The sequence below is a fragment of the Lissotriton helveticus genome, chromosome 2_1 (genome assembly GCF_964261635.1).
Source record: "Lissotriton helveticus chromosome 2_1, aLisHel1.1, whole genome shotgun sequence".
Taxonomy (NCBI): Eukaryota; Metazoa; Chordata; class Amphibia; order Caudata; family Salamandridae; genus Lissotriton; species Lissotriton helveticus.
Window position 1 is genome coordinate 1,997,379,577 of NC_136059.1, and position 13,580 is coordinate 1,997,393,156.

Consider the following 13,580-nt stretch of genomic DNA (forward strand, 5'->3'; position numbering starts at 1 on the left):
TTGACTTTAAAGAGTGATCATTTCAATGTTACATGTTGTATTATGTATCTGGATGCAATTTCAGATGCAGAAAAATAGCAGTGAAGCCACAGAAGCACAGATTTTTAGCTAACGTCGTTTTTAAGCCACGCCCTTAATTACATCGGCCACGCCCCTTTTACGAGACACTCCCCCAGTTTTTTCATCCCACGTAAGAGCAGGATAACGCTGTCCGGTTTACCGCTGCAGGCACCCTGGGGTGGGCGGATCGCAGAAAGCACGGCACTGCTGTATCTGGCGTAGGGAGCAGGGGAGGTCCTTCTGAAAAATGTCTCTGAGGAAGCTAAAAAAAGTTTCATTTACCATACTGCCAAAATGCCTTCAACCAATCATAAGCCACTTTTGTTTAACCGTGGAAGCCCCCTCCAATCAACCAGCCCCCGCCTTCCCGTCATAAAGCCTTTATAGGGAAGGCAGTATTTTAAATTTGCAGAAAGAACAGGGGCGGCAGCAGCAGCAAAAAAGTGCAACCTGCAGCGAGGGAAATATGAAATCCCCAGTGATGGAAGTGCTTTATTTTCTCATCGAGAAAGTGCTGCTGATTTCCAACTTCAAACTCTTCAGTGTGTCCGAAGATGAAGTGACCCCTGAATGGCACTATGACATTTCTCTATACAAAAGGGGGGACCTGCTGGAGGTGCCCCGCACCCTCTTCGTCCACTTTGGCATCTACCTGGGGGAGGACCGGGTGGCCCACCTGATGCCGGATATCCTGCCCCTGCTGTCCGAAGACCCGTCCTTGCTTCGGAAGGTGGTGACCAACAAGCGGCTGGTGCTGGGGGTCCTGGCCAAGGCGGCCAGCGTGCGGCTGGACTCGGTGCACGACTTCGCCTACGGGAGCCGCATCCTGGTCAACCACCTGGACCGGAGCTTCCCACGGGGGGCGCTGCCCGCGGAGGAGGTGGCGCGGCGAGCCGAGCAGCTGGTGGGGGCCGTGGAGTACAGCCTGCTGTGGAACAACTGCGAGCACTTTGTGACCCGCTGCAGGTACGGCAGCCCGGCCAGCCTCCAGACCGACAAGGTAACGTTTACATGGATTACAAGTACCACTAATACCTACAGCGCGTGTGGCGGGGGCAGTGAAAGACCACCGCCGCTGTGGTTACTTGTAAAACTTACATACCTCGGCGTAAAATCACGGCGCAGTCGGATCACTGAATGTAAGACAGACATACCTGCCAACTCCCACCGTGTGACACACGATATCGGCTCCCAAAATACTGGTGAAGAGCCGAAATCACACGGTGGCAGGGGAAACGCGCTGAGAACCACTGTAAATATTGGTTTTCCAGTTCGTTTCCCGAGGCTTCGAACAGCCGATATCGGCACCAGTCTCACTCAAAACTATTTTTTTTGTAGGGGGCTTGGGGGCAGGGTGGGGTTCAAAAGTGCCTTTAGGTACTTCTCGACCCAATAACCCCCCCCCCCCCCCCTCTTCTCTCACGGCGAGTGTTTGGGTTGGCAGGTATGCTTCAGGAGATGCATTTTATGAAAAAGCTGGGATGGAATATATCTACAAAAACTAGGATAAATGCAGATCATGATTTTCTTTACCAAATATGTGAACGAGACTCAATGAAGAATGCTTCTTTCAAGATGCACTTTTTATCCACATGTTCATCTAACCACAGTCTTGCATGGTCAATGAACAGTGTTTGTTTTTAATGGAGTGACAGGGAGTGTGTGCAGCCATGAAATCTCTCTCCAGACACGCTCTCTCTCTCTCACTTTCTGACACACGCGTACATACCTGCCAACTGGAAGAAGAGTCTCGCCGTGTGAGGAGGGGGCGGTGCCTCGTACCGAGAAGTTCTTAGGAGGCACTTTTGATTCCCCCCCTCCTAAAAAAGCTCGCTGAGTCCATGCCCTGGAACGTCAAAGAGGTCGGCAGTTTCTAAACCCTGGAAAAGGAGTTGAAAACCACTATTTACAGTGGTTTTCAGCTCGCCTTCCCTGCTACCATGCGATATTGGCTCCTCGCCGGGTGGCCGTGTGATGCGGGCGGGCAACTAGAGCCAAATTTCGGGGGGGGGGGGGGGGCTAATTCTTCCCAACATAGACAGAGTGGCTGTAAGAAGGGTTGAAAACATAACAATGCCTAATTACAAGTAAATGGTCTTTTAAAGACCTGTACCTACTCGGGTGTGGCTGCAACCAGACGGTCTCCAGCAGGCAAAGCTGCTGACACGCAAGAGGGGGGCAGGGGGGGGCGGCGGCAGAAGCCCCGTGAGCCCAATGGGTGTTGCACGCCTGTTGTGATGTGATCCAATATCGCGTCACAAGGGGCACTGAGAGTTGGCAGGTATGCGCATGCATGCGCGCACTCGCAGCTTGACATGGGATGGTAATACACGTGTGTCTTTTTGCTGCCCGTTAAAGATGTAAGTAACATTCCAGAAAGTGACAACACTATTTATTTTTTTTTTCTGCTACAGCTTTATAGGTGCCCAGGATTGAGGTGCTTGAAATAATACTCAAGAAAAAAAAAACCAGAGCAAACACTTTCTTGTCTCTGGGGCTGTGCATAAAAATAATAGCAACCCTGTCTTTTTTTTATTCCAGCACACTCTTTGCTTCATATAGTCTGCTTGTGCTGGCTGGTACAGTCTGTATTTCTAAAATATAGATGAACCTAATCTATTAAAATCCCACATTTTAACAGAAACTAAAGCTTTCGTACAATCAGCATAGGTAAACACGGGCAGTACACGTTCCTATGACACGCACACGACGTTTACAGCAATATAACCAAGTGCCCTAACCTGCCTGCAAAGCTTTGAACTACCCGAGTCAGGATTCTTGGCTGAAAGAACATATTTGTAAAGTTACAGGACCAGAAAATACCTCCAGGATTGTTCTAGGATCATCAGGGCAAATTCAATATCCAATCCCAAAATTCTTTATTTCGGTCATCTAGACCAGTGGTTCCCAAACTTTTGACTCCTGAGGACCCCCGTTGAGTCACCACTGGAAGCCGGGGACCCCCAAGCAATTTGTAGGAGTTAAAGTTCAAATATTAAAACAGTATTTTGAAAAAAATACACACGTGTGCACACAAAACAGATACTCAAAGTACTTAGGGGCAGATTTACAGTAAGTGACGCATCCATGCATATCAGCAGGGATGCGCCACTTATTGTGCGCCATGCCTCCGCCACCATTGATACACCGCATTTTCAATGCTGCGCCTCATGGGGCAAAAAAGCACAGATATGACGCATGGGACACTTTACTTTTCCAAAAGCCGTGAGGTGAACGGCCATCGAGGACGAGGATAGCTTACCAGTATAGCGCTCCAGCGCTCTATCGACGCCGTGAGGGAAACGGCCAGCGTTACCAGCGCTCAGCCACATAGCGCTTCAGCACCACAACTCCCAGGTGCCCCGGCGGCGGAACTGACGCCGCACGAGCGCCCGGAGGCGCTTGAAAGAACGGAGCGTCCAGAGCTCCGGCGGGACACTTTACTTTTCCAAAAGCCGTGAGGTGAACGGCCATCGAGGACGAGGATAGCTTACCAGTATAGCGCTCCAGCGCTCTATCGACGCCGTGAGGGAAACGGCCAGCGTTACCAGCGCTCAGCCACATAGCGCTTCAGCACCACAACTCCCAGGTGCCCCGGCGGCGGAACTGACGCCGCACGAGCGCCCGGAGGCGCTTGAAAGAACGGAGCGTCCAGAGCTCCGGCGGGACACTTTACTTTTCCAAAAGCCGTGAGGTGAACGGCCATCGAGGACGAGGATAGCTTACCAGTATAGCGCTCCAGCGCTCTATCGACGCCGTGAGGGAAACGGCCAGCGTTACCAGCGCTCAGCCACATAGCGCTTCAGCACCACAACTCCCAGGTGCCCCGGCGGCGGAACTGACGCCGCACGAGCGCCCGGAGGCGCTTGAAAGAACGGAACACCCCTCGCACCCGCGAGTCGCGCGCGGGAGCGCCCGGGAGAAGCCCGGGACAAGGGCGGGACAGTCTTAGACAGTCCTAGACTGGCTGGGACTGGACTGGGCAACCCCTCTAACGTCTCCAACACAAGCAAGTAAGCAAATCTTTTTCTCTACTGACTTTCCTACATAGTGTCATCACGTAAGGATTTATACAAGTACCCGGTGTGTACAGGCAAAGCTTATATAATCCCTGGTCAATTGACTACATATTCTTAATATGTCTAAAAAGAATTCCAAAAAACAGCCTCCTGCTAGCTCTAAGCCTATAGTCAACTCTAAGCCCATTGAAAACTACATGCTTCAAGTCATTACCAAAATAAATAAAGACAGAAGAGAATCATTGGGATTAAGTCAGTCGCCTGACCTACAGTTATTAAGCCCAATTCAAAGTCCTCAACATTCAGGTTCTTTAGTACTGGATGATACCCCAAACCTAATAGACATTACGGTTCATCCTACTCCAAATTTGGACGATCAGATTAGTCTCAATCTGGATGATGCCGCTAATGCCTTACAACTAGACCAAGGAGTAAATACTGATCATGACCATGAGATCTTGGTGCATAATGCTGATGATTTATTGTCTCCTGAACAGGAAACTCGACCTACAAGGAAAAACAGGAGAACTCATCAAAAACGGATGGGGTTACGTTCCAGTAATAGGAGGAAAAATGTTTCTCCAACAGGTCAAAACAAGTCAAAAACTTTAGATGATGGTGATAATAATGTCTTTGATAAAAGCAATCATGGAAAAAGCTATAATGAAGATGATTTGCTTCAGAAAATAGCAGACATTATTGATTCCAAAATCCAAACTATCATAAAGCCTTTGATCGCTAAGATCGATAAATTGAATGCGGAGGTAAAAAAGATGACTACTCTTCAAGTTAAAGCTGTGGAAGGGGCTGAGACGGCCAATACTTTAGTAACACAAATGGTAAAATCAATTGAATCCAAGGCAAAGAGCCCTATAGAAAAGGAGATAAGTCCTATGCTCCCAGAAAGCACAGTTGGGAATGAAACTCATCCTATCACTCGACCTCCAAACATAGCCGGGGTATCAGGACTGAAAAACTTGCCATTAAACTGTCAGGAAACAGATCCCCTCCAATTTATTGAGGAAGCGTCTCCTGTGGTCCTGGTTCTGGCAAATGTTCCCTCGCCAGCAGATGCACAACCTGAAACATCGGAATCTTTGTCTAGCAAAGCCCTCCATTGGTTAACAAACAACATGCAAATGGCACCAGGAGGTAAACATCAACTTGCGTCTGAGATTAAATCTACTAAGAGGGTGGCGTGGATTGGAAATCGACCGAAAGTATTTAAGGGAGATTGTGTTTTAGTGACCTTTTTTCACTCAGGTGTTCTGCCTAATCTTCTAAAACATATCAATCCCCCCCAAAGAAGAGCAGGATCTGTTGTTCCCCTTACGTTAAAATTCTTTTACGGAGAGCAAGAGAATGTGACTTTTCCTAGGACCCCCGGACCTATGTGGAACACTGTGAGAAACAACAGAGGTCAAGGTGTTCCCCAAAAAGACTGGGGTATGGTTCTAGGTAATAGATATGATGCTTTATCAGGGCTAAATGACTGTGATTGACTGGGTAATAGTCTTGAAAAATTTTTAATTCCTGTTGTCACTTATGAGGCTAGGGAAATGGGCAACCGTTTAAATACTGGATTAGCTGATGTTCTGAGCAATGGAAGTAGCACTCAGGTCGAATCTGGTAATGTGATTAATGCTGAACAGTGTATTGAATGTCCCAAACTCACTTCAAATAATGATATACTTGAGTCATATGAGATTCTTTCCCCTGAATTGGGTACTATAGAAGGTAATGCATGTGAATATATTTTTACTCAGCGACATGGTAAAGGTTTAACCAACATCATAAAACCTATCAGTGACAATGTTGACATACAAAGTACCTTGTTGTCATGGAATGTGGCAGGGTTAAAAAACAAGATTTTATCACAGGATCTGCTAAACTTCCTGGATTCTAAGGATATAATCCTTTTGCAGGAGACCTGGCAGATAGAACCGGATCCAATCCAGGGATATTTACATTATTTTATTCCAGCCACCCCGTGTTCAAGGGGAAGGGCAAAAGGTGGCTTGGTTACATGGATCAAGCAGAAGAATGACTATACAGTGTTACAAATAGATACCAATAGTCCTGATATATTACTGGTCAAACTACAGCGACCGCCAAGTAGGGACATCTTTATTTTTAATATTTACTCAAGGGGCCTACCGGGTGGCAAATCCACCAAGGCGGTCGAGATATTGGATATACTATTAAATCAACACTGTTTGAATGCTGATATCATTATTGGTGGTGATTTTAATTGTTGTTTTGAACCACTTGATAACCAGGATGTTGACCTCACTACTGAAGAGGACTTCATCTGGGAAATCCCACAGCTTTCCCTGATACCCATCAAAAGATGGACTGAGGCTGCATTACAGTTAAAGGTATTATGTGTCGAGTCTGGGTTGAGGGCCACTAATGGAAGAACGCCATCGGACAAGCAGGGCGCCCCTACTTTCTCTAATGGAACTACGCAAAGCCGTATTGATTATATATTAATTAATAAAGAGAATTGGGGGAATGTTCTTGATATGAGGGTTGAGACTAGGGTGGAAAGCGACCATGATCCACTGATTCTAACCTTTAAATTGTTCGATCTGATGGCAAATGAGGAGGAGAGGGAAATTGTCCAGATAAACCTCACTAACGACCAAAGACACATTAGATGGGCAACTTGTGCAGCTAATGAGGAAAGCATGGTAGCCATAAAGGACCTTACAATTTTGGCCATTCAAGAAGTCCAGGATACACTTGAAAATAATACCCCGATAGCTGAAATTAGCAGGATCCACGATAAATTTTTTAACAATTTAAAATCATTTTTTGTAAAGAAAGCTAAGAAAAAGCCACATAGACCAATTAGGAAGGAGGATCAGTGGTATGACAAGTCCTGCAGGACTACCTATAGACTATTGTCAGATGCGGTAAAATCTCGAGACAAAACTAAAATAAGGGAGGCACGAGTTATGTACAAAAAAGTGCAACTTAGTGCAAAAAGGGAGTGGGAGGAAGGCTACTGGAGGGACCTACTTGATGCCAGTAGGGAAAGATCCATGACATCCTTCTGGAATATCGTCAAATGGGGAAGGGGCTCTAGTAGAGGAGAACCCATTAACCATGTGCTACCAGAAGCCTGGGTATCCCATTTTTATACCCACTTTTCTGCTGAGGATGAAGTCGAAGAGGAATGTCTAGCTTTTGAAGATATCCTCGAGAGCCCTTTAGTCTTTTCAAAAGATGATATCTTAAAAACTCTGAGCTGTATACCTAAAGCCAGAGCTCCGGGCCTAGATTTTATCCCTGCAGATTTGTTTATGCATGACAAGGATCTATGGGCCACCTACATTCAGCTGTTAGCCAATGCTATCGCAAAGGGCTCGCCTATCCCTGAGACCTGGAAGGGAGCCGAGATTATCCCCATCTTTAAAAAGGGGGCATGCTCGGATCCAGGCAATTATAGGCCTATTAGCCTGATTGCATGTATGCAAAAAGTTGTGGCAAGACTATTATTACAGCGAATCCATGGGTGGATAGATGACAATGATATATTATCTCCCCTGCAGGCTGGTTTTCGTAGTCATACCAGCACTATTGATCAAATTTTTAGATTTGTTTTATTATATTGGCGCACAGTTTTATTAGAAGGCGGGATGCTTTTTGCAGCTTTTGTTGATTTAAAATCAGCTTTTGATTTAGTTCCCCGCCACAAACTGTGGAATATCCTACACGAACAGGGCATCCCAATAGAAATCCTGTCTTTATTGATTAGGATGCATGAAAATAGTTTCGCACAAGTCCGATGGAATCAGCAGGGTAGTACTACTGAGAAGTTCCCTATAGCGAGGGGGGTACGTCAAGGGTGCGTGTTGGCACCAACTCTCTTCTCGCTTTACATCAACAGGGTGATCGGCTATTTTGAACAAAAGCCCACGGATGCCCCTAGGTTGGCAGGAAGGCCGATCCCCCTGTTGATGTTTGCGGATGACACCTTGCTGATATCAAAGACGCAGCAGGGGCTACAAAAGGCCATCAGGGTGTTTGAAGGTTTCTGCAAGGATCATGGCCTTGTAATTAACACCAGCAAAACCAAGTTTATGGTTATGCATAAACGAAAACACATTAGAGGCAGAGTTACTATGGATGGGGTTCAGCTTGAGCAGACCCAGGTCTTTAAGTATCTTGGCATCAATCTGACTTACAATCTAGATTGGAAACACCATACTAACGAACTAGACACAAAGCATGCTCAACTTGCAGGAGCTCTCACAAAGGAGCTTTTTTCATCTCACACTAAACCAATTAGACCTGTCTTAAAAATCTACAATGCTAAGGTGGGAGCAGCTGTTCTTTATGGAGCAGAATTATGGGGGTCCAGTAATCTGAATAAGCTGACGGTTGCACAGAATAAATTTCTCCGCAACATTACTGGGCTACCAATGTCAACCCCATTGATACCTTTAAAGTATGATCTGGGAATCTACAGCTTTAGTGATATAGCCAAGTATAGAATTGTGGCCTACTGGAGAAGGTTATGGACAACTCCGGAGCTCTCTCAGTATGCCCAAGGCTTCCTGGAGGTGAGATCCCTAGATACTGCTAATAAGATAGTCTGGTTGAAAGAGGCTAAGCTTCTATATAGGGCATTGGGCCTATCCCAAATGTGGGATGATCCACTAAATAGTGTCTTTCCATCAAAAAAGATACTTCGGGAACTCTACTGGAGTATGGTGGAGATTAAGTGCTTTAGGAATCACATTGACCGTTCTTTTACATATGACTATTTGGAGCTCAAACACTCGCCGGCCCTAGAATTATACTGGGATTGGATTACGGTCCCAGGGGATCGGAAGAGGTACCATCAGATGAGGGTGGGGACACTCCCACTGAATGCCCTAATAGCGAAATGGTATAAAGCACAAACTCCAAGGTGCCCCTTCTGTTCGGACCATAATGAAAACATTGGTCATGTGTTATTTGCCTGCCCCGAATATAGAATACCGAGACAATCATGGCTTAAACCAATTTGCATCCAGCTAGGTATAAAGACGTCAAATGAGGCTGTCAGGATTTTAAGGACAGATCTCTCCCAGCCTGTTGTTATAGCTATGGCAAAGTTCCTTCACTGGATGTGGATAATTCGGGCACGCAAAATCTGTTTGGAATAAGTTAGGATCTCTATTCGATGCCGCACAGTTTGCATTTATTTTAGTTTCTCTTAAGTTACATTTTACGTGATAAAATATGTAATTTCCAACATATAGTTGTTGTTTTTTATCCTTGTTTGATTGGATTCTAATGAACTTAGCTGGATATTTTAAGATTAGGCAAAAATGTAAATAGGATGTTGTAAGATTGTGTAAAGATGTAAGTAGTATATATAGTAGTAGTGTAAATAGCATGAGATAGGAAGATTTTTAATATTTTGCTTTTTTTTTTGCTTATTTATTATATTAATTGATGTGGATTCTGTATTTCTGTGGGGTGGGGGGATGGGGTGGGATAAAAAACAACGCATTTTGTTTTTGTTTTGGAAATTGTCTTTTATGATTGAAATATATCGAATAAAGACTAATTAAAGTGAAAGTGACGCATCTGTGCCGTAAAGGTGGCGCATTGCTGGAGTTGCGTCGCAAGCGCGACACAGCTCCAGCAATGTTCTGGGGGGGCGATAATGCTGCATCAATCCCTACGCCTGCTTTAAGCAGGCGCCTGGTTTTGACGCAGCATGGGCCCCAAAGTGACAGTGAAATCTTGTAGATTTCACTCAGCCACTTTTAGGAGGCGTTCCTGCGCCAGAACGCCTCTTTCTGGCACAGGGCTTTACAACGTGGCGGATCTCTCAGATGCGTCACATTGTAAATACCCTGCACCATGGCGCATCATTTGCGTCGCCGCTGCATCACGAAAGTGACGCAACGGTGGCGTAAAAGAGGAGCAAGGGGCTTGTAAATCTGCCCCTAAGGATTTTGGGGCCAGATGTAGAACCATTTCATTTAGCGCCTCGCAATTGGTGACACATTGCGAGTGGCAAATTGCGAGTCGCTAAATGAATGTACAACAGTGTGTTTAACACTGTTTCGGATTCCCAATGGGGTCGCAAATTGCGAGGTTCATTAATATTAATGAGCCTCTCGCAATTTGCGAGCCTATTGGGAATGCCAGCCCTCCTAGGTATGGTGCTTGCTGGGCTCTGCAGGCCACCATGTCTGGGACTGCTTTTAAATAAAGCAGTTAAAAAAAAATGCAGCCCATTTACCATGCATTTAAAAAAAAATAATGAAACGTTTTCGTTTCATTTTCTAAGGGCAGGCAGAGGTCCCTGGGACCACTGCCTGCCCCTAAAAAATAATTTTGCATGCATTTGCAAAGGGGAAGGGGTCCCCTGGGGACCACTTCCCCTTTGCAAATGCATTACCATCTACTTGAAGTAAGTGGTAATTGCGAGTGTTTTGCGACCGCAAAACATTTGTACATGGTTTTAAGACTCGCAATTTGGAAGGGAATGCCCCTTCCAAGGGATGTCAGAGCACTTTACATCACACACATATAGAGACATTAAATTGTACATGTAAAACTGTGTGTATTTAAAATGTTTAAAGAGTGCTTGGTCAGGAAAAGCACAAACTCTGGATTCAGAACACAACACAGTGGCTAGCACTGACTTTAACATTAAAAATGTATTTCCACCCAAATAAATCTTTTTAGCAGCATCAGGATAATGAATAACTGGGAAAAACAAAAGTTACTTACTGGTACCATGCAGTTTGCAGGCAGCTCTTTGATGACAGTTTATAGGTCCCTCTGCTACATTACGATTGTCACTTTTGAAGTGCACAGTAACAAAAGAATCTCTGTGACAAAGCAGTAACCACAAACCTATGCACATAAAATGCTGCTTTTTAAAATGCATGTTACATGTTCTTTGCAGTAGGCACATTAACCCTCTGTGCTACATTAGTTTAGTCAAAGCTGCCACTAACCAAAACTCTCCTCACGCTCCAGTAGGTATATTAATCACTGGCTTTATCTTGACACTTTTATTGCTGCTGGAAAGCTGCTAATTATACAAGAAACTTTTCTGTGCTTTTAAAACTGTTGCCTGCAGACCCCCTGGGAATGTGTCACGGACCCCTGGGGGTCCGCGGACCACAGTTTGGGAAACACTGATCTAGACCATAAAAGATGCATTACAAATACATTTAGACATTTATATAAAAAAGGAATGCAATTATAAAAACACATCATAACAAGCATTTACAATGCAATGGTCTCGGCATCATTAAAGGAAGAGCTATTGGCATTGCTCATGACATTTCTTTTTTTTTTCTTTAAATCATAAACAAATGACATTGTCATTTACATTGCCAATACACAGCACTCTGCACTCAACAGCACACAGCACTCTGCACTCAACAGCACACACCGCTCTGCACCTGCACTCACTGCTCTGCACACTCACTCTGCATTCTGCACTCACTACTCTGCACTCACAACTCTGCATTCTGCACTCACTACTCTACACTCACAACTCTGCATTCTGCACTCACTACTCTGCACTCACTACTCTGCACTCACTACTCTGCACTCACTACTCTGCACTCACTACTCTGCACTCACTACTCTGCACTCACAACTCTGCACTCACAACTCTGCACTCACAACTCTGCACTCACAACTCTGCACTCACAACTCTGCACTCACAACTCTGCACTCACAACTCTGCACTCACAACTCTGCACTCACAACTCTGCACTCACAACTCTGCGCTCGCTACCCGGCACTCGCTACCCGGCACTCGCTACCCGGCACTCGCTACCCTGCACTCGCTACCCTGCACTCACTACCCTGCACTCACTACTCTGCACACTCGCTACTCTGCACACTCGCTACTCTGCACACTCGCTACTCTGCACACTCGCTACTCTGCACACTCGCTACTCTGCACACTCGCTACTCTGCACACTCGCTACTCTGCACACTCGCTACTCTGCACACTCGCTACTCTGCACACTCGCTACTCTGCACACTCGCTACTCTGCACACTCGCTACTCTGCACACTCGCTACTCTGCACACTCGCTACTCTGCACACTCGCTACTCTGCACACTCGCTACTCTGCACACTCGCTACTCTGCACACTCGCTACTCTGCACACTCGCTACTCTGCACACTCGCTACTCTGCACACTCGCTACTCTGCACACTCGCTACTCTGCACACTCGCTACTCTGCACACTCGCTACTCTGCACACTCGCTACTCTGCACACTCGCTACTCTGCACACTCGCTACTCTGCACACTCGCTACTCTGCACACTCGCTACTCTGCACACTCGCTACTCTGCACACTCGCTACTCTGCACACTCGCTACTCTGCACACTCGCTACTCTGCACACTCGCTACTCTGCACACTCGCTACTCTGCACACTCGCTACTCTGCACACTCACTACTCTGCACACTCACTACTCTGCACACTCACTACTCTGCACACTCACTACTCTGCACACTCACTACTCTGCACACTCACTACTCTGCACACTCACTACTCTGCACACTCACTACTCTGCACACTCACTACTCTGCACACTCACTACTCTGCACACTCACTACTCTGCACACTCACTACTCTGCACACTCACTACTCTGCACACTCACTACTCTGCACACTCACTACTCTGCACACTCACTACTCTGCACACTCACTACTCTGCACACTCACTACTCTGCACACTCACTACTCTGCACACTCACTACTCTGCACACTCACTACTCTGCACACTCACTACTCTGCACACTCACTACTCTGCACACTCACTACTCTGCACACTCACTACTCTGCACACTCACTACTCTGCACACTCACTACTCTGCACACTCACTACTCTGCACACTCACTACTCTGCACACTCACTACTCTGCACACTCACTACTCTGCACACTCACTACTCTGCACACTCACTACTCTGCACACTCACTACTCTGCACACTCACTACTCTGCACACTCACTACTCTGCACACTCACTACTCTGCACACTCACTACTCTGCACACTCACTACTCTGCACACTCACTACTCTGCACACTCACTACTCTGCACACTCACTACTCTGCACACTCACTACTCTGCACACTCACTACTCTGCACTCACTACTCACTACTCTGCACACTCACTACTCTGCACTCACTACTCACTACTCTGCATACTCACTACTCTGCACACTCACTACTCTGCACTCACTACTCACTACTCTGCACACCCACTACTCACTACTCTGCACACTCACTACTCTGCACACCCACTACTCTGCACACCCACTACTCACTACTCTGCACACTCACTACTCTGCACACTCACTACTCTGCACACTCACTACTCTGCACACTCACTACTCTGCACACTCACTACTCTGCACTCACTACTCTGCACTCACTACTCTGCACTCACTACTCTGCACTCACTACTCTGCACTCACTACTCTGCACTCACTACTCTGCACTCACTACTC

The 13,580-nt window shown here is 46.3% G+C and overlaps 1 protein-coding gene across 1 annotated transcript in view; it reads left to right on the plus strand.

The window, feature by feature from the left end:
• Positions 1-516: 516 nt before the first annotated feature.
• Positions 517-13,580, plus strand: part of LOC144819997 (lecithin retinol acyltransferase-like) — a 99,172-nt gene continuing 86,108 nt past the window's right edge. Inside the window, exon 1 of the mRNA XM_078677662.1 lies at positions 517-1,060. Coding sequence (XP_078533788.1) covers positions 527-1,060 — 534 coding nt within the window. The 5' untranslated portion in view covers positions 517-526. The remainder of the gene's footprint in view (positions 1,061-13,580) is intronic.